The sequence below is a fragment of the Rattus norvegicus genome, chromosome 10 (genome assembly GCF_036323735.1).
Source record: "Rattus norvegicus strain BN/NHsdMcwi chromosome 10, GRCr8, whole genome shotgun sequence".
Classification (NCBI taxonomy): domain Eukaryota; kingdom Metazoa; phylum Chordata; class Mammalia; order Rodentia; family Muridae; genus Rattus; species Rattus norvegicus.
In genome coordinates, this window is record NC_086028.1 from 57,860,726 (window position 1) to 57,888,660 (window position 27,935).

General features: G+C 44.7%; 1 protein-coding gene across 3 annotated transcripts in view; it reads left to right on the forward strand.

Moving 5' to 3' along the window:
- Positions 1-21,770, forward strand: part of Ankfy1 (ankyrin repeat and FYVE domain containing 1) — a 71,715-nt gene extending 49,945 nt beyond the window's left edge. For 2 of the 3 annotated variants that reach the window (XM_039086000.1, XM_039086001.2), the window contains exons 8-22: positions 210-307; positions 2,416-2,644; positions 3,190-3,288; positions 3,513-3,666; positions 5,157-5,325; positions 6,677-6,795; positions 7,386-7,542; positions 8,592-8,792; positions 10,178-10,354; positions 11,274-11,421; positions 12,494-12,584; positions 12,830-12,954; positions 14,080-14,226; positions 17,472-17,562; positions 17,990-21,764. In XM_039086000.1, the coding sequence (XP_038941928.1) occupies positions 210-307; positions 2,416-2,644; positions 3,190-3,288; positions 3,513-3,666; positions 5,157-5,325; positions 6,677-6,795; positions 7,386-7,542; positions 8,592-8,792; positions 10,178-10,354; positions 11,274-11,421; positions 12,494-12,584; positions 12,830-12,954; positions 14,080-14,226; positions 17,472-17,562; positions 17,990-18,122 (2,138 nt within the window). In that variant the 3' untranslated portion in view covers positions 18,123-21,764. Of the gene's footprint in view, positions 1-209; positions 308-2,415; positions 2,645-3,189; positions 3,289-3,512; positions 3,667-5,156; positions 5,326-6,676; positions 6,796-7,385; positions 7,543-8,591; positions 8,793-10,177; positions 10,355-11,273; positions 11,422-12,493; positions 12,585-12,829; positions 12,955-14,079; positions 14,227-17,471; positions 17,563-17,989 lie in introns of all 3 variants that reach the window. The other variant, NM_001107018.2, reaches the window with a different exon arrangement.
- The last annotated feature ends 6,165 nt before the right edge of the window (positions 21,771-27,935 follow it).

A 27,935-nucleotide genomic window follows, 5' to 3' on the forward strand; every position in this document is an offset into this window, starting at 1 on the left:
AGGAAATGTAGAAAATGTCAGCAGCACTGCTGTGGAGGATGGGGGGAGCAACTTCGCCCCTACCCAGGCCCTACAAGGAGATAGAACTTGCTGTTAGGATGGATGCTGAACCAGTACCTGCTGTCTGTGAGGGCTGGCCATTTGTACAGGGTGGAACTTGAGGTCATTTCCATGCACATGGAAGAATGAACGTGGCTTCTTTCTTGTAGGAAATTGTTTACTACAGAGGGCAGCTGGGGCTGGAAATGAGGCTGCAGCTCTCTTCCTGGCAACTAGTGGTGCCCACGCCAACCACAGGAACAAATGGGTAAGTTGGAGCAGGCAGTTGGGAATTGCTGTGGTTTGTGGAAGAAATGGCTATCTTGGGTATGCAGGAAAAATGGAATAGTCTTTTTTCTCTTCTTCACTTTTGTAAATATTCATATAACCAATGTGAAAAGGACTCATATATTCTCAGAATTGGTTGATTGAGTAGGTCAGCAGCTATTGTCTGTGTTTTTGTTATATAGCCATGTCCTGAATAGATCCTGTAGACTCTGTAATGCAGTAATGGGAATTGGCAAACAAGAATGTAAACAAGTGTTATAGCAGTTTCTTGGTTCTTTTGGGTTTGAGACAGAAAACCCAGGCTTGTCTTGCCTACTCTGTAGGACCTGGCCTCAATTTTTTGTGATCTCCTATCTGGGACTCCCCAGTGCTAGGATCACAGTGCTGTCCTGTCTCCTTCCTGATGCTTCAGGTCTCCTATGGGGGCTGCTTAGGGTATCTGTCCCTAAGCAACAATGTGGGCCACATTATGGTCTCCCCTCACCCGAAGTTTTATTTTTAGGTTTCAGATATCTGTGGTCAGTCATGGTCTGAATATAGTAAATAGAAAATTATGAAAATAACCCATAAATTTTAGGTTGTCTACTGGGGTACCATCATGAAATGTCACCATGATCTTAGTTTGTGAATCACCCGTTTGTCCAGTGTATCCATGGTACCTGTTTCCTGCCTGCCAGTCTCTTAGCTGCTCTCTCTTGTAAGATGGTCAGGCTCAGTGTCAAAGCTTATCTTTATTGTCACAATGCCTGTATCCTTTTAGTTACCTTCACAAGAGGATAAGTATAGGACAGAAGGTATTTTGAGAGGTCACATTCACATGACTTTATGAGACTATATTATTGTTTTATTGTTGCTGGTTCCCTTTCTGTGCCTAAATGATAAGAAACGATAAGAAAATATAGACATAAGGTTTGGTATTCCCATGGTTTCAGGCATCTCTGGGAGTGTCCAAGATTCTATTTCCCCCACAGTAAGGGCAGGCATTGATAAGATTGGCAGTAGGTCTTGGGGTCAGACAGTCTGGAGCTCACCCACTTTCCCACTTCCTGCGTGTAGTCTTAGACAATGTACTTGACTTTCTAAGCTTCAGTTTCAACAGTTGTAAAATGGGAGTTAGTCTTGATGTCATAAGGAATGGGTGAGATGAAAAGAAATAGGGCTGGTGAGGCTAGGGCTCACTGTTCATCTTCCAGAGGACTTGAGGTGGATTTTTCAGCACGCATATGGGACAGGCTCACAGTACCTGTAGCTCCAGCTCTGGGCATCAGCACCTGGCTTCTGTGGCAGCTCTGCGCAGCTGCATACCCCACACAAGTGTGCACAGCTAATAGGAACTGTTTTGTTAAGTGTGTATTAGTACACTCTCCGGAACACAACATACTAAACGCTAGGTTTCTGTGGAGCACTCCCTAGTGAGGACACTTTCTTTGGCTTTCTGATTTTCACAAAGGGAGTTGTACTTATTTTTCAGGTCATTTTACTACTTGTGCTTGTTGCTTTAAAAGAATATCAACCCTGCCTGGCAGTGCTGGCTCAAACCTTTAATCCCAGCAGTTGGGAGGCAGAGATAGGCGAATCTCTGAATTGGAGGACAGCCTGCCCCACAGAGTGAGTTCCAGGACAGCCAAGGCTATACAGAGAAACCCTGTCTTGAAAAACAAAACAAAAACAAGAAGGAAGGAAGGAAGGAAGGAAGGAAGGAAGGAAGGAAGGAAGGAGTTAGCCCTGCTTACCTCAGGCCATAGTGCTGATGTGTTGGCTGTGGTGATGTCTGGTTGCTTTTGACTACTGTTGTTTTTTAGAGAAATATATTCTTTGCGTAAGTAGGAAAAAAATGTAAGAACAAAGTAAAGGGATAACTAAGGTGGTCCTGGGAGAAAAAAAGACAGAAAAATTCTTGGGAAGACACCTAAGAAATTAAAAGTTAATTGTACTGAGGGAGGGGATTCAGGATCATGAGGTCAGCTGGTGACAGGAGGAACCCACGGCTGTGATTGACAGTGGGGCCAGAGTTTTGCTTACTTCCACTGTAACTGACAAGCAACTCCTATTCCCTTCTAAGGTGAGTTGGGTTTTTATTTCCTTCAGGGAGAAACTCCTTTGCATACAGCTTGTCGGCACGGCCTGGCCAACCTCACAGCAGAGCTACTGCAGCAAGGTGCCAACCCAAACTTGCAGACAGAAGAGGCTCTGCCTGTGCCCAAGGAGTCTCCAGTCCTAATGGGTTCTGCAGATGGCATCTACCTACAGACACCACTGCACATGGCAATTGCCTATAACCATCCAGATGTGGTTTCTGTCATCTTGGAGCAGAAAGGTAGGTGGTTGGGTCTGATGCCCACCATTGAGCTGTGGAAATGGGTTTTGGGCAGTTGTCTTCAGAGGCCACTGCTTCTGTTTGTCAGTCATGCACAGCTATTTCGTGGCTATCATTCGCTTACGTTGTTGTCTTGGGAGTAGTCTATTCTTATGTGTCGAATGTTTAAGTTTTTTAAAAATTAATTTATTTTAAATATTTTACTTCAAAGTAATAAATCTCTGGATTTCCACTCTTCATAAGAGATAACTGTTTGCTTCCTTTGAAAAGCAAGTATATTCTGGCTAGTCAATCAGTTTATAAGTGAGTCTTAGCTTCTAGAATGCCTTAAATGGGATCCAAAGAGTCAGGTATGGTGACTCATGGCTGTAACCCCAGTACTCAGGGTCAAAGACAGGAAGATCTCCAGAAATTTGAGGCTAGCCAGGGCTACCAGTGAGACTGTTTTCCTCCTTTGTTCTTCCTCAATTAAGAAAAAATTAAAAGTGACTATGTCAGTCATAGGATGGTAAAATCAAGTTTCTTTTTCTTTTAAAAATATTCAGCCAATGCTCTTCACGCCACCAACAACCTACAAATTATTCCGGATTTCAGCCTCAAGGATTCCAGAGACCAAACTGTGCTCGGCCTCGCGCTATGGACTGGTAAGCTATGCCAAATGCTGTTGGCTCTCAGGAGATGAGTAGGTGGGTAGACTTAGAAGGGGCCGGAGGAAGTGGTGGGGACTAATCATTTTGTTGTAAAATAACTTTCTGCCTTTTACATTCACTGAAAAATTGGCATCTTTGAGAAGCTTAGAGGGTCTGTTTGTTGTCAGAGAAATAGGAAAATATGGTAATGCATGAACTGGAGCTTGTTTATTTCCCAGGCATGCACACAATTGCTGCCCAGCTGCTGGGCTCTGGAGCTTCTATCAATGACACCATGTCAGATGGACAGACATTGCTGCACATGGCCATACAGCGGCAGGACAGCAAGAGTGCTCTCTTCCTGCTGGAGCACCAAGCTGATATAAACGTCAGGTGCGACAAAGTGGCATGTTCTCTTGTGACATAATTAATTGAGATGCTTTAGAATCAGAGCCTAGGTTTTAGAAAGAAAATTCTTTTTTAATTTCTGGTTACATAAAAAAGGAGAAACGGTAGCACTCAGAATGTACAATGAAGTCAGGACTGGACAGCACACAGCTACAATTTCAGCTTCTTAGGAGCCTGAGGCAGGGGATAGTTCAAGGTAGAAAGACTGTTTCAGAATGAAAGTTTGAAGAAGAGCTGGGCACTGAGCATAGGAGTGCACACTGATTCTAGCACTCTGAAGGGGGAAGCAGACAAGTCTCTGGGAGTGCAAGGCCAGCCTGGTCTATACAGGGAGACCCTGTCCCTAAAGCTAAAACGAAAGTTGGTAGGAACGCAGCACTTAAGTAAAGAGCTCTGATCCCTGCATTCAGTCTCAGGACCTCAGAGCTGGTGGTATATAGAAAGAGGATGACGGTGTAGCTCAGTGGTAGGCAGTCGTCAAACACCTTTAATGCTCCAGGTTCAGTCCCTAATTCATGTCCTCTAACAAAGTACAGACAGACATAAGTATGATCTGTGGACATGTATAGCCATAGCCAAGCTCTACTCTGTCTTTCCTGGTAACTGTCAGAGCCAGTGCACAGCATCACACAAGTCCTATAAAGGATGATCCAGACAAAAATCAGTCTTTAGTAAAATTTCAGTTGCAACAAGGAATACCCCAATAACTAAACAACTAAACCACAAACAGGCTTAAAGGGGGAAAAAGGTTTTTAGTTTTAAATTTATATATTTAGGTAGCACATGTGCTATGTATCCACATGTTCCTCAGTGTGTTGTAGAGGTCAAAGGGCTTGTGGGAGTCCATTATCTCACCACACGTGTTCTGAGGATCAAACTCAGGTATCAGGCTTGGTTAACAGACCTGCTGAGCCATCTTGCCAGCCTCAGACTTTTATCATTGTGTATTCATAGGATCCTTTCTCAGTTTACAGTGTTAAATGATGCTGAATTACAGAGTGGGGGGATGAAGTGTGAGGGTTTTGTTGTTTGGTTGGTTGGTTTTTGTTTTGTTTGTTTTGTTTTTGAGACATTCTCATGTATAACAGGTTACCAACTCTGTAACTAGGATAACTTTAAATTTTTGATCGTCCTCCCCCTTCTCTCACTGCTAGGCTTGCTGGCATGTGTGCTGGGGATCAAACCAGGGCTTCATGTCTGCTAGACAAACACCCTACAACCACATTCTATCTCTAGCCCTATTTGTTTGCTTTCTATAGTACAGTAGAGAGAAATGGTTTTATTTTCTTAAAATAGCTCAGTAAAGACAAATAGAGCTGACAGGTTTGATTTTCTTGAGAACAGTCTAGAGACTAACTGAAGTGGGTTTCTATCCTCGTGGCATTATATCCACCTGTATAAAACCTGTAGGATGCTGTTTTTCTCAGGCTGCCATTACAAGCACTGGGTTTACTGTGTTGATTATGTCTTAATAGGACTCAGGATAGGGAGACTGCCCTTCAGCTGGCCATCAAAAATCAACTTCCATTGGTGGTTGATGCCATATGTACTCGAGGAGCTGATATGTCTGTGCCAGATGAAAAAGGGAACCCACCACTGTGGCTTGCCTTGGCAAGTAATCTGGAGGACATTGCTTCCACTCTGGTGAGTCATGCAAGACAGAGCCTCTGCTTACAGATGAGGGTATGTTGTGTCAAATACAGATTAGTTGCCTGTATACCATCACAGAAGCAAAAGGTCAGCCAAGTAACAAATCCAAGTCAAGGACAAGCAGTGGAAAATCATGTTATGAAGTCCAGGATAATGGGGCTTGAGAGATGGATTAAGGCAAAGGACCCAGAGTTGACTTCCAGCACCCACATGGTTTGCAATCGTAACTCCAGTTTAGGGAATCGGATGTTCTCTTCTGACTTCTGCAGGCTCCAGGCATGCACATGGGCGTGCAGACATACATACAGGAAAAACTCCCATATGCATAAAAATAAAATAGGTTGGAGGTTCAGTGAGGCATGGGTTGTATTCACCTGTAATCCCAATACTGGACAGGTAAGGCTGTGGCATCTCTATGAGTTCAAGGCCAGAGTAGTCTACAAAGCAAGTTCCAGACTAGCCAGAGCTATCCAGTGAGACTTTGTCGAAGGTGAGAGGGAAGGCACTGTAAAATTCACCTTGGTGCTGGCCAGCACTTTGTGTGCGTTGTCTTTAAAAGACTACAGAGAGGAGGGCTAGAGGGAAAGGATTCCCTCAGGCATCTCCTAGTGGGGGCTTGATTTGATGCTGTTACTATCTCCATATTAATAAATCCCCAAATTTTGGGGTTGTCTGTGTTGTTGACAAAACAGGTCTAAAAGGAGAGGTAAACCTGGGGTTTCTCATTTATCACTCACTCTGAGGGCCTACAGTATGACATTGAGGCATTTAGCCAGACGTGTTAATCAACTGTTTTGAGGGATTGCCTGTCAATTACAGGTGTGTCTTGCTGAGGGACTTTGGAGTGCACATGTATACAGGCACTGTCCTAAGTAGAACCTAGCTGTAGAGGCACTAGTGTATATTTCTGAAAACTATACCTCTAGGACCTAGTGTAAGAATTTCGAAGAGCAAATTATATTTATTTATTTTTTTATGTATGTGGTATTTTGCCTGCATATACATCTTTGCATGCATGTGCATTCTTGGTGCTCATGGAGGCCAAAAGAGGGCATCAGATCCCCTGGAGCTGGAATTAACAAATTATTGTGAGCTAGAGTGTAGGGAAGGGGAATCAAACCTGGGTCATCTAGATGAGCAGCCAGTGCTCCTAATTGATAAGTCATCTCTCCAGCTCTCAAAGAACAGATTTTAATTAGTGTTTATAATACTAATGAGTGGTTATAATAATGATATCAGTTACTTACTAACTATGCCTTATCTGAAAAGTAATTGTTCAAAATTGAAAATAAAGATTTTCCCTTTTGCTCGACAACATTTGTGAGAAAACTGTGTTTCTCTGCAGGTCAGACACGGTTGTGATGCTACATGCTGGGGCCCAGGACCCAGTGGGTGTCTTCAGACACTTCTGCATAGAGCCATTGATGAAAACAATGAGTCTACTGCCTGCTTTCTTATTCGCAGGTCTGTGAAGCCAAAGAATCTCCCTTTTTATTCAGTTTACTGCAAATTACCTCTTTTTTTATGTCAAGTTACCTCAGTCTTGACATGCTTTTAGCTGGCCTTGACTTTAATAATTAAGATTACCATAGGTCACTGTTCTGAAGTGTCAGGTCATCTGAGAACCAAGCTAGTTGGGGAGCCAGATTTACATGCTGGGATCAAAACAGTCTTCTGCTTTGGAGACTGCTTTGACCTTCAGAACCGTTCTTACTGTGACATCAGGAAGATATGGGCTTATCTGAGCACCACAACACGTGAATCATAAAAGGGTCATAACCCTCTTAGAGAGTAGGAAATGAGGAGGCAAGGTAACCTAGGGAACTTTATGAATAGTGGTCCTCAAAAGGTATCTACAACGGTTCTGATTCCCAGGTTGCCCTAAGACCAATACAAGAGAGCTATGGAAGTAGTACCTGTCCCTAGGGCTTGGTGCTGAGGACCAGGTTAGCAGGGCGTGGCAATGATGGCTTTGTTGTTAGTGGGTGAAGCTGCTGTTCTCTAGCACATTCTGGTGGGCAAGGTGGAGAGTGACCTTCTATTTCCTACTTCAGTGGCTGTGACGTGAACAGTCCCAGACAACCAGGTACTGATGGAGAAGGAGAAGAGGAAGCCAGGGATGGGCAGACTCCTCTGCACTTGGCAGCCTCATGGGGGCTAGAAGAGACAGTGCAGTGTCTTTTGGAGTTTGGCGCCAATGTCAATGCACAGGTATATAGTTTTACTTTTCTGGGCGTGGGGGGGGGGTGAACTTAGAGGAATTGTCTCTTGTGGCAAGGAACCTTACACATTCCCTAGTTCTAGACTTCTGTTTTACCACAAACCATGTTTTAACATGACATATAGTGACTTTGAGTCATATAGCCTGTCTGGTAATTGACTTGATTTCAGGTTCATTCTCTGTATCTTGTTCTTCAGCATGAAGAAGGTTGTTTTATTGTTCTACCTTGTGTCTTAGTCCCTTATAGATTTCCACACAGAAAGGCTTAGTCTCACCCTGTGGACTGAGCACTGTATTTAGGATAGCATTCAGACCTGTGGAGTGAGTAACTAATGTGTGTGTACATATGCATGTATGTATGTATGTGTGTGTGTGTGTGAGAGAGAGAGAGAGAGAGAGAGAGAGAGAGAGAGAGTTTGTGTGTGTGTGTGAGAGAGAGTTAAAGATTTATCTACTTTTTATTTTATGTATTTGAGTTGTTGCCAGCGTGTATATAAGTATACTAGCTGTGTGCCTGGTATAAGAAGAGACCAGAAAAGGCACTATACTCTTGATACTGGATTTGCAGTTGTAAGACTCCATGTAGGTGCTGGAGACTGAACTGGGTCTTCTGAAAGGCAGTCAATGTTCTTAACTGCTGAGCCATCTCCCTAGTCCCAGCATCCACCTTATTTTTAAGACAGGGTCTCCAGTTGGCCAAGGACATGGACAGCCAGGCTGCCTGTCTTCCCCTCCCCAACACTAGAATTAGAAACCCATGCTTTTTATATGGGTCCTGAGGATTAAGCCCCAGTTGTAAGTTTGTGAAGCAAATACTTTACTGCCTGAGCCGTCTCCACAGCTCCAGAAACCTGTAAGGATTTACACTGTGCTGTGTATATGGGAGCTGAGGATGCTGCAGCTCTTCTAAGAAGGTGTGGTGGGGAGAAGCTGCTGGTCACCCTTATGCTATCCTCTTCTTAAAGGTTTCTTCCCTTTCATATTGTCCCTGAATTTTATCTTTCAACTAGACATGGGAATTTGTGCTTCATCTTCATAGGATGCAGAAGGAAGAACAGCTGTCCACGTGGCCATCAGCAACCAGCATAGTGTCATCATTCAGCTGTTGATCTCTCACCCCAGCATTGAGCTGAGCATACGGGACAGACAAGGGCTGACTCCTTTTGCCTGCGCCATGACTTACAAGAACAATAAGGCAGCTGAAGCCATTCTAAAACGAGAGTCTGGTGCTGCTGAGCAGGTCAGTGTCCAGTCACCACCATTCCCCACAGCAAAACTTACCGTAGTACCACTAACTAAACAGCTCCCTTCTACACAGAGATACTTGCTTTGAAATTAAATTCCCCTTTTCTGAGCATTGAACAATTACAATATCCTGTGCCTACTGGCTGGGGTGTGACTATGTTCCCCTGTATTTCAGCTACTTGGTGATGTGGTGGGAAAGGGATTTCAAATGAGGGCTTGGCATTAGAATTCTGTCGGTATGTAGCTGGGCCCACTCTCTGCATTTGCTGGATGCTTTAATGATGAATGTCTCCAAACATATTAAAACTGAATTCGAGGTATTTGTGATATTGGGGGACTTTCTGAGTGTTTCCACTTAGCACATTAATTTCCAGTTCTGGGACATTTCTTTACCATCTGCTAAATCCTGCTTGCAACTTGTTTATCTACAACAGTGAGGAAAATGAGGGTAGTGACTGATGTGTGGTGAAAGCTGGAATAGGTTTATCAAGTCAGACCATAGAAACCGGATTCCAGCTTGCTTAAACGACGTTGCCAAGATGCACAGGTAGCCATTTATGGATAAAATGAGATGTGGGGCCTGCATAAAATGCAGTCCTGGCATGGAGATGACTGCTTGCCAGCACAGGCTTTGGTACCCCACCTTCCTTTATCATTTTCCCAAGTGTTAAAGTTGCCCTTAACATTACTTTGCCCACACTCAGACTGTGAGGCAGTCATGAATGGGGACAGACCTCTCACATTTCTTCTCCAACTAGTATAAAGCTGGTACTACTGATCTCCATCCTTTGCAGATTTTATTACCCCAGCCCACTGTACATGTGGTGGAGGGGGTGGTGATGGTGAGGCAGAGTATGGAGCTAGCTGTTGTCCTCTCTTAAGCACTGTACTAGTGATGTAGTATTCATTCCTGTAACTACAACCATGCTGAGGTTTGACTTGAGGGATCTTCTGGCTACTTCATGCTTGTCTGGCATGCTGCTGTTACCTCTCATTGTGTGTGACTCTGAAGCCTCTTTGGCTGCTCAGAGATGAAGATGGATATCTAGTTTGATCAAAGCAGAGGCCTTGCAGCTTGCTTGTCATATTTGCTTCTTCCTGAGCACTTCTTTCTGCCACTCAAATGCCTTCCTTCATTTCTCACTTAGTCTCTTCTTGACTTTCCATGTCTGGTTCCTACTGTGGGGGGGGGGGGGGTGTGCAGCTCCTTTCTAACCACATTCATGTGTGCATGTGGTTGTGTTGGAGCTCTGGAACTGAGGAAGGATGCTTCATGACCTTCCCAGCACAGCAATTATTTCAGCTTGTGGCATGCAGTGGGATCCTGTTCTTTAAGGAGAACGGGTTAATAGTATGATTCTTTCTTGTTTGTTGCTGTAGGTAGATAATAAAGGTCGGAATTTTCTTCACGTGGCAGTTCAGAACTCTGACATTGAAAGTGTCTTGTTCCTGATCAGTGTCCAGGCCAATGTGAACTCCAGAGTCCAGGATGCTACCAAGTTGACCCCTCTGCACCTTGCTGTTCAGGCAGGCTCAGAGATCATTGTCCGGAATCTGGTAAGCCAAAAGGAAGCATAAGAAGCCAACAGAAAAGGACTGGAGGTCAGCTGTGTTGTTTCCCTGCTACCAGGAACTCAGTTGAGACTTTTCCTCCTCCCTCCCCTCTCTCCCTTCCCATCTTTTTTTTTTTTTTTTTCCCCAACTAGCAGGCCTGGAACTCTATGCAGATTAAGCTGGCCTCAGAGTAGCAGACATCCACCTGCCTCCCCCTCCCAAGTTCTGCCGTGCCCAGATTGGCTGAGAATTTAAAATAAACCATCTCTTGATTTTCCAGAAAGAAAATTTTATGTTTACAATAAAGAGTAAGTTAGGGGGTTGGGGATTTAGCTCAGTGGTAGAGCGCTTGCCTAGCAAGTGCAAGGCCCTGGGTTCGGTCCCCAGCTCCGAAAAAAAAAAAAGAAAAAGAAAAAGAGTAAGTTAGAAAGAATCCCCCTAGGCTCTTAGATAGTAATTCATGTAATTAGATTTGAGCTTAAGTCATAAAGCCTGACTTTCCAGCCCAAATAATGTTGGGAAAGGAACAAACCCAGGTAAGAAAGGGTGTGGTGATTGGGCAGGGTGTATGTCGGTATTTTAGATAGGATGAGTTTATTTGAAATTTGAGAATTACAAGCAGTAAGGACATTCTTATATAGTACAGTGAATACCCTTGTATTTCTTCACAATTATATACTAAAGTCTTAGAATTTCTGTGTCCTAAGGAATAGCCATTGAACATAATGGTAGATCATTTGCCCTTGGCACAGGTCTTGCTGTATTTGCCTCAGTAGGAAGATGTGCAAGATCCTTATGCACTTCCTCTCTGCCAGGAGGCTAGATTATTAGTCTCTGCAGATAAGAGACCTGTCTGCAGACTTGGCTTTGCTGATGGGGCCTTACATTATGGGAGAGGCTGATTGAGTAATCAACTTAACAGCTTCTTGCAGGAGCCAAGGTGAATGAATTAACCAAGCATCGTCAGACTGCTCTCCATCTCGCTGCACAGCAGGACCTGCCCACCATCTGCTCAGTCCTCCTAGAGAATGGAGTGGACTTTGCTGCTGTGGATGAGAATGGAAATAATGGTAATTCCTAGGCAACCCCTTATGTACAGAGTTGTGTGCTTGGGAAGGTTGGCTTATACAGGAGCAGAGCTCTAGGGAGGTGGCACACCTATCTTGCCACTGAGCAACTTCTCATTTTGATTGCAGCTATGGTGGTCTAAAGTGGTTGGGTTTTTAATTACATTTTTAAAAAAAGATTTTATTTGTAAATTACTTTAAATTAAGTGAAAGGGTGAGTCCTGGTGTCCTCAGAGGCCGAGGCATTAGATTCCCTTGGAATTGGAATGAGTTGCCTGCCTTTGGTGTAGGAATTGGACTAAGGTCCTCTGCAAGAGCAGTATATGCTCTTAGCTTCTGAACTGTCTCTATAGCCCAGTGACTTACTTCCTTTTTTATGTGCATTTCTACAGGACAGTTTATAGGAGTCAGTTCTTTTATACATGTGGGTCCTGGTGGTTAAATTTAGGTCTTCAGGCTTGGTGGCAAGTGCCTTTACCCATTGGTCCATGTGGCCTTTGTGTGTGTGTGTGTGTGTGTGTGTGTGTGTGTGTGTGTGTGTGTGTGTGTGTCTATCTGTCTGTCTGAGTTCCTTTTTCTTACCGCTCTGACAATGCATCATGATCATCATGGCAGGTAGCATGACAGCAGGTAGGTAAGCACAGTGCTAGAGTGAGCGGTAGCTGAAAGCTCATGTTTGAGCCACAAGCATGGGGTTTGGGGGTGAAGAGCAAGGGCAAGTCATGATTGATCATCGTGTGGCTTTTGAAATCTCAAACTTCAAGCTCAGTGACACATGTCCTCCAACAAGGCCACACCTCCTAATCCTTCCCAAAAAGTTGTACCAACTGGACACCAAACTTTCAAATATTTGATCCTATGGGGGTCATTGACATTCAAACAACCACCGGCATAGAAAGCAAGGCTCATGAGATTGTATTGATGACTCGTGAGGGGGAGGAAATGAGCTATGAAAGGACAGCTCTCTACTTGGCTGGTCTGTTCTCTGACTGAGTACATTGAGATGGGGTGGAGAGGAGATAGATTTTTCTATCTGTGCTTTGAGACTTGCACAGTAAAATGATTTTCTCCCCAGCTCTTCATCTTGCGGTCATGCATGGTCGACTCAACAATATCCGGGCTCTTCTGACAGAGTGTACAGTGGATGCTGAAGCCTTTAATCTGAGGTGAGTGTATCTGGCTGGTCCCAGGCGTAGAGCAGGGTCTCTCTGGCCCATTGCCTCACTGAGTCCCAGATGCACTTCAACAGCTTTTGGTTCTGTAATTTGATTTGGATTTTTGGTAATTTTGATTTTATAATAAATATTTTATGTCCTTTAGATTTAGTTAAGATCCAGAATTCAGAAAATTCCTTCTTTTGTGTGGCAGTTATGACAGATACATGTCTAACCTTTGTAACTCATTTCATCAGAGGCCAGTCACCACTACACATTCTGGGACAGTATGGCAAAGAAAATGCAGCAGCCATCTTTGATCTCTTCTTAGAGTGTATGCCTGAGTATCCTCTGGATAAGCCAGATGCAGAAGGCAACACAGGTATGTAAATAAGGTATCTGACTCAGTGTCTGTTGAAGATCCCTACCATGGTATTTGGTTTCTAACCTCTGAAGTGCTTCAGGTACTCCAGGACCACATCCCCATGACCAGGTGACCTTCACATTGGTTGTAGTTGTCCTCATCTGCCCTTTACTCAGTTAACCAGGACCTTTCACTTCCCGTTTGGTTGGTAGAGATAAGATGTAACCAAGATTCAGGAAGCTCCAGGAGATGTGCTTCTATCTATAACATGCTTGGAAGAAGTGGCAAGGTCTGTCCAGGTGCCTTCTCGAGAAGAGCAGTATGCGGGCTGCTCCAGGAGCTCACTATCCTGGGGTGTTGACATTATTACATTAGGCTACTTAAGGAGCATCATTGCCCAGGGTGTAATGTTAGAGGCGGGTAGGGAGAGACTTGTAGCCAGGGTTCTGATTTGTCGAGACTTAGTTTCAAGTAGCTCATTGTGTTACGTTTTAGTAAGACGACTGGCCTCCCCATTCCCATGCCCTCATTTGATAATGGAATTAAGAGCCCTCATGTTACTGCATCATTTTGAGTTAAAAATGTAATGAAGTGTCTGGTAAGGGGAAACCAATGGAACTGCTGCTAGTTGTAACTTTGTAGAGAAGAATAGAGTAGCTAGATCAGAACCTGGCTTCCTGCTGGGCCAGCATTCAGAAAAAAAAAACAAAAACAAAAACAAAAGAGGTTCTTTAGGGTAGAAGAACATTCTGGAACATTCCTATGCTGATTTTTATTTCTCTGTATCTACTGAAATCTCAGGTCTTTTACATTAGTTACACGCAAAGAGCTTCGTCTTTATTGTAACAGCAGTGATTTTTGACTAGGGAAGCAACTGAGAAGTAGTTCTCCCCCATGTTCCCTCCCTTAGTCTCTCTAGATACAGACCTCAAGGTGAGAAACTGTGTGCAGTTCTAATACCATCTGGCTTCTGGCTGGACCCTTCTTTGGAAGACACTGTAGATTCTCCCTGGCGTTCTCACAAAGGCGTCAGATTTGTTTATGTCTACCAAATATCCCGCCAGTGTTCTACTCTCCCCACCCTTTAGCAGTAGCCACCTAGGGCTAGTGGGAAGTAGCCTGACCTGTGATTTTGTTTTCTAGTTCTGCTCTTAGCATACATGAAAGGGAATGCCAACTTGTGCCGTGCCATTGTTCGGTCTGGGGTTCGCCTTGGGGTGAATAATAACCAAGGAGTCAACATTTTCAACTACCAGGTTGCCACTAAGCAGCTTCTGTTTAGATTGTTGGGTAAGTGGCGTGCTTCTAGTCCCTCCTCTTGGTGATCGTGTACAAGTAGTGGTGATCTTCAAATCTCATAATTTACTCTGAGATCTGACCTGCTGTTTGCAGGCATCATGTAAGGCTATTTCTGTGAAAGAGTAAAGGCCTCTTTTCAGAGTGTTTAATGTCCCTGTCATTTTCCCATTTCCCCTAAACTTTTAAGATGCCCACAAGCTCTCAGCTGGTCATACTGACTAGACCTCCTGGCTGGTTTTATTTATTTAAAAGACATATTTGTATGAGTGTTTTGCCTGCATGTATGCATGTGTATCATATGCATGCTTGGTGTCTGTAGAGGTCAGAAGAAGACATCAGGCTCCCTAGACTGGAGTTAGGGACGATATTGAGCTATTTCTCCAGCCTTAACACTGCTTCTTAGTTCTGTGTTTTTATTCCTTTCTTCTAAGATGGTAGCAAGAATCTGAATGGCCTAAGCCTGGTGTGGTAATGGCAAAAGTATAATCCCAGCAGGAAGATCAAGAGTTGAAGATTAGAGGCTAGAGAGACCTGGGTTCTAATTCCACATGGGAATCCAGGGCCCTCTTCTGGCCTCCATGGACACTGTACACATGTAATGTAGGTAAATGCAGGCAAACCACTCATACAGATTAAATTATAAAAAAGAATAAAAAGTTGAAGGCCTCTGGCCTTCACAGTGGCTGTGTGGTAAAGGTGCATATACTCAAGTCTGAGAACCGAGTTTGACCCCAAGAATCCAGGTAAAGGTTATCTTAGTTTTGGTTTTATTGCTGTGAAGAGACACCATGAACACATCAACTCTTTTAAAGGAAAACTTGTAAGTGGGGCTGGTTTACAGTTTCAGAGGTTTATTTAGTCTGTTAGGACCGTGGCAGGAAACATGGCAGTGTGCAGTGCAGGCAGACGTGCTGCTGGGAGTGGAACGGAGAGTTCCACATCTTGATCCGAAGGCAGCCAGGAGACTCTGTGTCACACTGGGCACAGCTTGAGCATAGGAGACTTCAAAGCCTGTCCCACAGTGACACACCTCCTTCAACAAGGCCACACCTCTTCATTGTGCCACTCCCTAGTGGCCAGGCATTCAAGGACATGAGTCTGTAGGGCCATAAATATTCAAACCACTGTGTAGGTGAAGAAGGCAACTGACTACATGACTGTTCTTGTACGTGTATAACACCCCACCTACTAATAACAATTGTTCAAACACGTTCAAGGCCAGTCTGAGCCAGTATAGCAAGTCAGGGGTGGCAATGACAAAGAAAATGAAAATAGCATAAGGAAGGAAGGAGACCGGACAGAACATATTGGATGCTGTGTAGAGTAAGGTCTAGTGTTCTACCGCATGCATGTTAGTGCTACTGTACTGACAGTCATTTTATACTTTATAAAGAACTAGCATGGGATGTAAAACCATGCCAGGGAGCTTGGTGGGTAGAGTCCGTTCTCTGCTCTTCTGCAACTCACAGCAACACCTGGGTGCCCAAGAGTCAGAGAACCCCCCACAGGTCCAGCTCCTGTTTCTCCATCACCTCAGACTGTTTCCCACCCCTGGAGTGTGAAGCCCAGCACCCACCCAATGGCCCTGTGGGGAAATGCAGTCAGGCCCTTCCAGTGTCTCACCTCCCCTATGGAGTCAGACCAGCGAACTAGAAAAGAAGAATTCACGTGTGATACAAAGATGCTAAAGCTTTAAGGATATTGGTACCTCAGATCCTCATACCGTATCCCAGAAATAAAATTCGTCAAGTGTCAATTTAAAAGTTTTTAGCGGGCCAGCAAGATGGCTTGCTACACAGGCCTGATAACCTGAGTTCTGTCCCTGAAACCCACAGAAAGATAGGAGAGAAACGATGCCACAGAGCTGTCTTCTGGTTGCCGTACACACACCATGGCACACTCATACCTGCTTTAGTCTTAAAGATTTTTTCCAAATGGAGCTAGAGAGATGACTTAATGCTGGCTGCTCTTTGAGGATCCAGCTTCCTTTCCCCACATCTACATAGTAGTTCACAACCATTTATAATTCATTTCAAAGGATCTGACATGGCACAAAGACATGCATGCAAATAGAATGCCCATAAATGTAAAAATAAAATGAAAGAAAAGGTTTTTGGGGGTTGGGGATTTAGCTCAGTGGTTGGTAGAGCGCTTACCTAGTGAGCGCAAGGCCCTGGGTCGGTCCCCAACTCCTGGGTCGGTCCCCAGCTCCTGGGTCGGTCCCCAGCTCCTGGGTCGGTCCCCAGCTCCTGGGTCGGTCCCCAGCTCCTGGGTCGGTCCCCAGCTCAGCTCCGAAAAAAAGAAGAAAAAAGAAAAGGTTTTTTGTTGTTGTTGTTTTGGTTTTTTGTTTTTTGGTTTTTTTTTTTTTTCAGGAAAAAGTTTTTAAAGGCTTTTTAAATTTATGAGAACATGTGTACTTAAATGAGTTAGATGAGTTTATGTGCCTCTCTTTCATGCAGGTGCCCTTAGAGACTAGAAGGATGCTCCTTGAGATTGAAGTCCTTAACCTCTGAGTCATCTCTTTAACCCTAATAATAAACGTGTGTGTGTGTGTGTGTGTGTGTGTGTGTGTGTGTGTGTGTGTGTGTGTGTGTGTGTGTAGAAAGCTTTGTACTGTTGATCTGTACTGTTACTTTTCCCTATGCTATATACCTTGTCAGTCTTTTCAGCACTCAGCAGGAGCCTGTGGCAGTGCTGTTTCCAGAAAGCAGCCCATCTGTCGCCCTTTCCTGTGCAGAGCAGCACTGCCCCCGGGACAGCTGCCGACTGACAGAAGCTGTGCATCTTCTCTGCGTTAGTCCTTCAGGCCATCTCTGTTGATCCCACCAGACTGAGTGACTCCAGAAATCTGGCAATCCCTATGTCTCTTCGTTGTTCACATATCCTGTGTGTCTATTCAAACATGTTCAAACAACCCCCAAAACCCACAAATCCTTCTTCCTTGTTTCCTTTGTTTTGGTTCCCTCTCCTGTGCTTCCTTCCAGCCCTTCAGCTTCTGACAGTTTCTCTGTGGTGTGGTCTCTGCTGTCTTCACCGTATGATGGGTGCCCTTTACATGCTGCTGAGTCACATCTTCAGCTAAGTCTCCTTCTGTCCCAGCCTGCCGGGCAGGCGCTTATTCTCCAGGCTCCTCTGTGAAGCTATTCCTGACCAGTTGCAATGTCACTCTTCCCAATCCAATGCAGCCTGCTGCTTCCTGTCCTACTCCTTACTAAGTAGTCTTTTGTATGTTACAGATATGCTCTCCAAGGAGCCGCCATGGTGTGACGGCTCCAACTGCTATGAGTGTACTGCCAAATTTGGAGTGACAACTCGGAAACATCACTGGTAAGACCCCAGCCACTGCTGTTTGCAGAGGAGCAGGGGCTTCAGCCGAGGTCAGCACTTCCATACTTGTCCACATGAGCCATGAACCCTTCAAAGCCTTAGCCTTCTGGGCAAAAGAGTGGGCAGATGATAGCACTCACTGAGCAGGACCCCAGTGTGAAGGCAGAGTGAAGAAAGAAGCAGCACTCAGACTTGTTCTTCACTGCCTCACAGGGTGCCAAGGACTAGACAGCATGTGTGCTTAACCTCTTCACTTTGCTTTAGCTTAGCTACTAGTTAGTATCATGTCAAGAACTAAAGATCATGCGTGAACTGGTGTGACTTGGCTGGTAGTTGGCAGAGTTGGCCCCAGATGCCAGAGACTGGGCTGACCCTTTGGGACGTCTGCCCTCCAGTGCCTCTCATACTTCTTTCTTTGCCTCCACAGTCGTCACTGCGGCCGTCTTCTTTGCCATAAATGCTCGACCAAGGAGATTCCTATTATAAAGTTTGACCTGAACAAGCCTGTGCGGGTTTGCAACATTTGCTTTGATGTACTGACTCTGGGTGGAGTCTCTTAGTGATGCCCCAGGAGGATCCAGGCCTGCATCCTCTGGCACCTCCCCAGCAGCTGCTCTACTCACCAGCTTGCCTCCTACCCAGAGCAAGAGCTGGCAGTTGTCTTCCTGCGGCAGAAGACCATGGTGTGATCCCTGATCGTTTGAAACCATTCTGTATGATTGTCAGTGTGTCAGACTGTGGTCTATTGCACTAGATATCTCACTGGTGGGACCAGGCCAGTTTAGCCTATGTGACAAATGTGATAGGAATCAGCTAGCAGCACACAAGGACACTTGGAGACAATGTTCCCTTCTGGTAATGTAGCGTCCATCTCAGAGAATTCACCAAGTCTTCCTGCCTGGGCTTTCTTAGAGGCAGAGCCTGACAGAGTAGAGAGCAGCTGCCAGATGAGAGCTGGTTACTCTAGGGTGGCGGCCACCCTAGTGGTTATGGCCTTTAATGCACAGTGTTTTCATAAAGATATAGGAACCTCCTGCCCTCAAGTCTTTAATTTCTTTAAGCTAAGCTGTATTTTTAGTGAGCTGCCCTTTTAAAAAGGTGAAATCTTTCTAAACAGGGTTCAAAGATGAGAGCTGAAAAATTGTGGCCTTAACAACTGAAAGCTTTACCAGTGTTGCTGCTGCTGGGTGTCAGACACCTGTGGTAGCTTACACCTAGCAGCTGTCTCATTCTCTCGTCTTGCTGCGTCCTGTCTGTGGAGTCCTCAGTCGCTGCCACTTGAGTGGTGGAAGAAATGCACTTTGACTGTGCTGCACTTTTTCTAGAGCTGTACCATTGGTGAATCCAGTTCAAAAATCCATGTTCAAAAATGCCATCATGTACTCTTCTATCAGTGGTTCTGATGGCCAGCTCAGACTGGACCTCAGCACACACTAATCTTAAAGGGAAAACTGCCAAGAAGGAAGAAATTCATACTCATGAGAAAGGAGATGGGTGTGACTTTCGTCCAGGTCCTCTCTCCCTGATATACCCTTCCCGCTCAAGCCTTGCCTTGCATGCTGAGTGCTAGTGCTGCCAGTTCTGGGTAGCGCCATGCCTCCTCAGAGCCAAGCAAGCCAGGGTCCTGGCCAGCTGTCAACAGCCTGCTTTAGAAATGGGGCTGAAATGACGAGCAAGGCTCCGAAGCACAGGCCTTTGGTTTCTGCTGCTGCCCATACTTGCCCTGCGATGCTGGGCCTCTCTAAAGTGTGGCCAGTATTTTGGGTTGTTTCTGTTTTAGAATTTTAATTTTTTTTTTATTATATTGCACACTGAAAGAGAAACTTATACCACTGTTTTTCTTTTGTTTGTTTTTATGAAACAAAACCACAATTGCTCTGAAACTCAGAGATGAACAATGTCTGATCATAGTCAGAGATTAACTGTCAGTCACTCGCACTGGTGTTTGAGACATTTGGTGACCCGACATTACCTGCATTAATGGAGTATGGATGGATGCATGAAAGGGGCTTCTTTTGACGTCACTTTCTCTCTTGGAGAGTGGTGGCTCTCTATTATAGAGTTAGACATTTTACTGCCTAATTATGTATAAAATGTGCTGATAAACCAGTGTGCTACTTTCTAAAAATACTTCTGTGATTTATATGTATGCTTTTTATGTTAACATTAGCTCGTATGCAGTATTTAAAAGGAAGGGTTACTTGGAGGAGTGCCATTGTCCACTAGCCGGTGACTCACTTCATATAGAATGTTTCTGGAGACATTTAGTCAGTCTTGGCCAACAAACTATAGGAAGCATGTAGTCAGTTTCCAATTGTTATCACCTAAAAAGGACCACAGAGACCTAGAGTTAAGTTGATATCATGAGTCTTTAATGGGAAAGGTAATAACGGTTCGGTTTTGAACCAGGGTAGTCAGTGCACATACACCTGTTCTTCCTTGCTTATTCTGGAAAGGGGGAACTAGGAAATCAGGATGAAGCTGATTATTCTGTCCTTGCCCTACCACACCAGTTTCAGTAACAGTCTTGCCTGTAACTGTACTTAGAATCTGAAGATCATGCCTAAAACATATGTAGGTTCAAGCTTTTGTTCCTTCAGAGGTCAGTGTAGTGATTAGCTGTGGCTGAGAGGGACTGTGTGACTTGGACATTGGTAGCCATGCTGTAGATGTGGCTCAGGCTTTCTTCACAGCCCCAATCCCTCAATCATGCCCTGCCTACTGCGCTGCACTCCTGCTGTACACTGCCCTGGCCAGGACCAGACTTCTCCATGTGTGTCTCTCCTGTGCTCTCTCCATGCTGACCAGACTTCACCATGAAATTTGCTTAACTGTTCTTGTTCAGTCTTAATCAGTACCTTACAAACTAGCAGCAAAACTTCATTTATTCATTCAAAAAGTTGTCAGTTGTAAATGAGCCAATCAGGAAGAATCGATTTTCCTGAACCACAATTGCTGCATCAGTTGACACTGCTGCGCTCACCTAGCTTTCTACCTGCCTCATGTTCCTCGCTGCTCTGCTGTGCAGTGTGTCATTGTTTTTCTGTTTGGTCTTTAAAGACCAAGGTACAGATCGTGTGCTTAACTAGTTTGCTATGATCCTCTAACACAGCAATGTTCCACAAGCTCAAGTGCCTACACTGAGGACTCCCTTGTTTCCAGTTGTCTTTTCATTGGTGTCTCACTCGGTGATATGTTAGAACACGAGTTTTGGGCCTATTCCACCCCAATAACCAATTCAGTCCAGACTGAATATTAGACTGCTCAGTTCACCTGCCATATTCTCTCCAAGGAGTGGGGTCCACATGATGTTTTTGTCCTCTACCTCAGAGCCATGAGTTGTTTCTGACTACCCATCAGCTTTTCCCTCTCCTTGAATGGGTCTTTCATGAAACTGGGTATATGGGTCTTACCACCCTGCCCAGTTTGTACCCATCCTCCATACGGAACTGATCCTGCACTAGTCTTGTTTGCAGGCAAGGGGTGGAGGACAGACAGATCTCCATCTAGGGTTTCCTTACCTGGAGAAAAAGAACAGTGGCTGAACTGCCAAATGCTTAGACAAGAGAGGAAGCAACAACAGCATGTAAATGTAAATCTCCTTCACAGATACTGGCTTCCTTCAGGATCAGCCCCCTAGAGCCACCTGAAGCTCCAGAGCTCCCCTGCCAGCCCAGCAGAGGAAGCCGCTCAGCAAAGGCCTCTGAGCTATGCTCACTCTACAGAACTAATCTAGTGAAAAACTGAGTATGTGACCAGTTAACTAAATATAAAATCCCCAGATGTTGTAGATGCCTTAAAGACTTTCTCTGGAGGATCATTGCCTCTTCTGTGGAATAAATAACATATTAACTATTACAACTGACAGCATTGGTTTTCTACAGTGAGGGAATCTGGGACTGCTGGACTTACTGACTTGCCAATTTGGCAGCTGTGTAGAACTGGATGTTCCATGACATCCTTATGGTACCAAGGACAGCAGCAGCAGCTGGGCCAAAACTGCAGGCACATGTTTGGATAGATCACTTTGGCTCTCAGACTGCTCTGGTGGTGCTCAGTGTGGGAATGGCAGCAGCAGCTGGGACCATGGCGCTTAGCAGCATTGTTTCTTTGGAGTCTGTGTAATGGAATGTATTTTTCAAATATTGATATTTTGATTTTCTGTAATAATTCCTTATAATAAAATGAGGTAAAATTGTGAATTTAAAGTGTAAACTTTAATTAAAGACATTTATAGCTACTTCTAAGCCATAAGTACCAGTAAACATTAAAAAACAATTTCTAAAAATTGATAATGTGAGGGCTGGAGAGTTGGCTTGGTGGTTAAGAGTAATTGCTACAGAGGACCTGGGTTCCATTCTTGCACTCATGTGAAGGCTCACAACCTCCTCAGGTACTAGGCATCCAAGTGATACACAGATGTACATATACGCAAAATACGTATACCCATAAAATAATAAAAATAATCTTAAAAATATATATTTAAAATTGGTTTGTGAACAAATGCCTTGAACAGCTACCCTCAACTTTTCTTTTTTTCTTTTTCTTTTTCTTTTTTCTTTTTTTTGGAGCTGGGGACCGAACTCGGGGCCTTGCGCTTGCTAGGCGAGCACTCTACCACTGAGCTAAATCCCCAACCCCTACCCTCAACTTCTCATATTCTAATATTCCATGTGGCATTTATTGATAGACATCACAAGCATTTTGTACAGAGTGAGCAGATGCTGCATTCCCTGCCTCTCCAGTGCAAGCTCTAGTTTATGGTGACACATGTGACTGCTGATGCAAAATCAGCTGCCTGACACCATAGAAGTTGTCCAGAGAATCCTCCGTTATTCCATTATTTCAAAGCAACTATCAGAATTAACCACGATGAGCTTCCCATCAGCCAAGATTTAAAAGGATTAGGGCAGGGGTGATGGCACTGTGGGCTTCAGATAACATCAAGGAAGGTTTAGGAGTCTGCAGATTAAAATCTGGTTCATAAAGCCTTGCCCAGTCTAGTACCAAAAATAAAAATCTAGTGAGTGAACCTTCAGGATACCTATTAGACTAATGTGTTCTGTTCCCACCCCTCTTACACTGCCCCTAACTCAGACAACTAGCTGTAGTGATCTAACTCATTCTGTTTGGGCTTCTTAAGACCTTGGATGGTCTCATCCCCTTTAATCCTAGCACTCAGGAACCAGGTTCGGGGCTGGGTAGAATTCAGAACAAGGTCCTCGATCAGTTCATTGTGCTCTGCCTGTGAGTATAAGCATAGATGTCCACAGTCCACAAATATATGGTAATGGATCAGTCCAGTGTGAGGCTGATGGATTCATGGTTCAAGCCCACAATGGCAGATCTTTTTATGGGAGGCGGGGAGGGACACAGGGTCGCACTATAGCCCTGGATGGCCTGGAACTCGCTATGTAGGCCAGGTTAGTCTCCAATTCAAGGATCTGCCTGCCTGTCTCCCGAATGCTAGGATTAAAGGGTTGTGCCGCCATGCCCACAACAGTTAGACACCAACTGAAGAGCCGGGCAAAAGTTGAAATCTACTCTGCAGTCTGTGGCTGCTGAGTACCCGGGCCAGGTGGGCCTGTGTGCACAAGGCCGGTGAGGAATAAACAGGAGGCAGCTGGAGAAATGGCTCATCGATTAAGAGCACTGACTGCTCTTCTAGAGGTTCAATTCCCAGCACCCACATGGTTGTTCACAACTGTAATTCTATTTCCAGGGCTTCTGACACCCTCACATAGACATACATATAGGCAAAACACCAATGTACATTAAACTTAAAAATTAAGCAGGAGACTAATGGAGGGAGGGAGGGATTTTCCTGGCAGAAGGGAGGGTTTCTGTGGAAACACTGTAGGGATTACAGAGACTGGAAAGGGGGTAAGAGATGCCAGAGCAAAGCCAAATAGTCAATGTAGACCCCTCTGCTGCAGCGCTGCATGTGATTCTCAAAGATATGGGGAACCCCGGGAGGTTTCAGTGGGAACTTCCCTGAAGAAAGACGACCAAGCACAGCAGAGAAGAAGCTGGAGCATCAATATTTGCTGGCCTAAAAAAAAAGGAGACCAGAAAGAGGAGGGATAGAAAGGAAGAGCTAGCAGGCAGGACATAAGGGTACAAACTGGCCTGCCAGGAGTTCTGATCACTTGCCAGACTTTTCCCTGGACAGGATGTAGATGGTGGTACTGGTCATGTGGTGGTGTCCTGACCAAAATCAACTTGAGAGGAAAAGGTGTATTTTATCTTACACTTCCAGGTAATAGTTCACCACTGAGGGAAATCAACAGGAGCTCAATGGAGCAGAAACAATAAAGCAGCGCTGCGAGCTGACTTGCTTGGCTGCCAGCTTTTTCTGCCTGTTTAAAGGCAGAATCTTGCCATGTAGCACTGGCTGTCTAGAACTCATTCTATAGAACAGATTGGCCTCAAACTTGGAGATCCGGCTGTCTCTGCTTCCCAGTGCTGGGATTAAAGGTGTGTTCCTCCATTCCTGGCTTTAGCTACCTTTCTTGTACAACCAGGCCTACCTGTAAAAACTTGTAAAAGCCTGAGGCTTAGTGCCTCAAGTCTGCTAACCTAGTCCTAGTCCTGGAAGCTTCTAGCCTCCACACAATCCTATTTAGGCCTTTGAGACTTGATGCTGAATAAGTGCACCCCACTCTAGTTCTTTCTGAGCTCTGGCTTCCTGGTTCATTCAGTTATTCTGGCTCAAACTTCTCTCCAAACTTTCTTAATCTGGCTTCTCTCTTTCAGTCTTGCCTGAATTGCCTCTGCTTATCAACTCATATTAACTTTGGCAATATGTTCTAATCTTTTGGCTCCTTCTCAATCTCTGCCTTGATCTGTCATCACCTGTGTCTACCTTGTTCTCTCTCTGCAACCTATCTCTGTTCAACTGTCCCATTGAAACTGTTTCCTCTCTTCACACTTCTCCCTTAAGTAGCTTTGTGAGGTTCGAGTTGGACTTCTACCAGGACCTCTTAAATGAGACTCACAAAGCAGTGACCAATGCAAAACCAAGAGTTTTATTGTTCCAGAACGTTGGGGCCGCCCCACTTCAAGAGGGAGATGACCCTGATTAGGCTCTAAAGAGGAATTATATATATTTGATAAGGGCAGAATTCAAACATCAGTAACTGGGCAGTGTACTATTGGTGGATCGAAGCGACCTTCAAACTGACTTGTGGTCAGTGGACCATTTGGGACTTTCCAAGGGGGTCGGTTGGGAGTCACAGGTGGCTTGGTCTGATAGTTGACTTGTAGTTGTTCTAATTCTTAGTGCCTTGAGGTTTGTGATAGAATTTTCCCACTGGCCTCAGATTGAACCCAACTCTAGTTCTTTTATTCCCCACTTTTCTTTGAGCATAGCTTCAATCCTGAAGCTTATAGTTCTCTAGCTTGTACTCTTTTGATTCTCTGCTCCCAGCTGTGTATACTGTTGCCTTCATATCATTAACTGGGCTGTATTATTCATTCTCTTATGAAAGATACTAAGCAGTTTAAAATGCAGGGGCCAAAAGAAATAAAAGCAAAATTATCAAGAGTCCTAGCAAGGTGGAAATCAAGGTGGTAAACCAGGAGGAGCTATTGAACCAAGACTCAAACCATCCATGGACCTGTCCTCTTTCTCTTCTTCTCTTGGCAAGACCTTCTCTAATTTTGGCCATGGAATCTTTAACTATTTTGGACTGATCTATGTAAAAACTGGATTCTTCCCAGAGGGTTGCACAGAGACCCCCTTGCTGGAGGAACAAGAGGTCTAGACCACGTTGGTTCTGCAAGACCACCTCAGAGAGAGAGAGAGAGAGAGGTCAATGACTCTTGTAAATAGGAGATGGAAGTCTCAATTCTTTCAATATCTGCATCTGTAGCTATCCTGAGTTCTTGGTATCTCCATCCCTTGACTTAAAGGTTTCCATCCCATCTATCTAGTATTTCTTCAAAAGAGTGGTATATTAGCCTTGGGATAAGTAGAACCAGGACACAGATATCTTTTGTCCAGCTCAGTACTTGTGTGTGAACACAGGGCATGAGGCCCATGGAGCAAGCCCACCATCCATTTTGGGGCAGCACATGATGAGATCAGTCAAGGGGGCTGGGTTTGGTGGATATAGGGTTGGATTCTCTAAAGTATGGAGGGGGCTATCATATGAGCTGACCAAATTGTCAGAAACAGGGACTCTGGTGGTTTTGGTGGCACTATGGCCATTTCTTTTTTTTTTTTTTTTCAGTTACTACTGTACTTTATTGTGTTCAACAAAATCACCATGTTACAAAAATAGCAAGCTGCCATAATAAAAAATAAGGCTCCTCTATCCAGCACCAGATAGCATCATTTTACTTTCAAGCCTAGAAATTGCACACTTGTATATAAACCAATCGAAGATGAGGATTGAGAGTTCATCTTGGTGGATTTTTCCTTTGATGAATATGAAGTGTCCTTCCTTATCTTTTTTGATGACTTTTAATTGAAAATTGATTTTATTTGATATTAGAATGGCTACTCTAGCTTGCTTCTTCTGACCATTTGCTTGGAAAGTTGTTTTCCAGCCTTTCACTCTGAGGTAGTGTCTGTCTTTGTCTCTGAGGTGTGTTTCCTGTAGGCAGCAGAATGCAGGGTCCTCGTTGCGTATCCAGTTTGTTAATCTATGTCTTTTTATTGGGGAGTTGAGGCCATTGATGTTGAGAGATATTAAGGAATAGTGATTATTGCTTCCTGTTATATTCATATTTGGATGTGAGGTTATGTTTGTGTGCTTTCATTCTCTTTGTTTTGTTGCCAAGACGATTAGTTTCTTGCTTCTTCTAGGGTATAGCTTGCCTCCTTATGTTGGGCTTTGCCCTTTATTATCCTTTGTAGTGCTGGATTTGTGGAAAGATATTGTGTAAATTTGGTTTTGTCATGGAATATCTTGGTTTCTCCATCTATGTTAATTGAGAGTTTTGCAGGATACAGTAACCTGGGCTGGCATTTGTGTTCTCTTAGGGTCTGTATGACATCTGTCCAGGATCTTCTGGCCTTCATAGTTTCTGACTATGGCCATTTCTTTATTGGGTCCCACTGAAGCAATGAGAACTTCTATCCTAAGCCTGACAGTGAAAAGGAGCCCATCATCATATCTGTGTTTATAGTGTCTAAGCCTCCAGGTTTTTCTCTTGAGCCAGCTACTATTAGCCTGCTTACCTGTTTCGGTGAAGTCTACAAGTAGGGGGGGTTGCATGCCCAAAATTGACAGGGAGAGGTTGTTAGATCTGCATTTAGTTTCCTTGGTTAGGTTCCTCCTGACTGTAATCAGGACCCAGGAGGAGGATGGGTCCCAATAAGGATCTCCAGTAGTCTCACATCCCCAACTGCCACAGCAGGAGTCAGCCCTCCACACCTGTGCTGGTCTCTCCTGGTAGGCTTGTCCCAGGGGCAGACATAGACAGGGGTATTACGAAGGTGGCACTACATGTTGGGTCGGCTGCAGCCAAGGCCCCAATCTCCCAGACCCTTGGTGTGTTTAAGAGTACAGGAAGGCCATCTAACCAAGTCCCGTCTGCTGTGGGTATATCCCTCCCAAGAGTCTAGTCCCCCAGTCAGTTGACATAGGTCAAAGGCAAGCGTTGGCTGCCATGTGTAAGGGGGTGATTCTCGGTCACTGTGGTCACCTCATCTTTCATGAGGGTCGAAGTCACGCTCCAGGTCAGCTTGGCTGGCTAGTAGGGGCTTGTCCCTCTAGCCATCTTCTCAGCTGGGAGCAGGATCAGGATCAGAATGATTCTTGGCAGGAAAAAGAGTTCCGTTTTCCATAGGCCAAGGAGTGAGTTTGATCTTTAGAGGGTTCTTTGTGTGGGAAATGCTCCAATCTCTGTTCCAGGAAGAATGGTCAACCATGGGCAGGCAGGTAACTGGCTTTACATAAGAGGCATGTATCCAGGCTGCAACTATGTCCACCTTTACAGCCATTGGTGTGGTTAGGAGGACTATGTAGGGGCCCTTCCACCGAGGTTCTAAAGTCTAGGATTGGTGCTGGCAGACGTATATAGCATCTCTGGTTTGAAACTGATGGGGTACTTAAGTGGTTCCCTGGAGCATGAGAAGCAGAAAAATTGGACCAGATCTCCCTCTGAACTGTCTGAAGGGCTATCAGCCTCTTTATAAGTTCATGGTTGCCTCGGTTGGTAATCTCAAGGTCAAGTCCAGAAGCTATCAATGGGGAATGGGATCCCCAAGAATCTCAAAGGGAGTCAAATTCATCTGGTAAGGGGTGTTCTGAGCTTGGAACAGGGTCAAGGGAAGGAGCACCACCCAGTCACTCCAGTCTCTAAGGTCAATTTTGTCAAGGTCTCTTTTAGAGTTCTCTTCATCCTTTCTACCTGTCCTGATC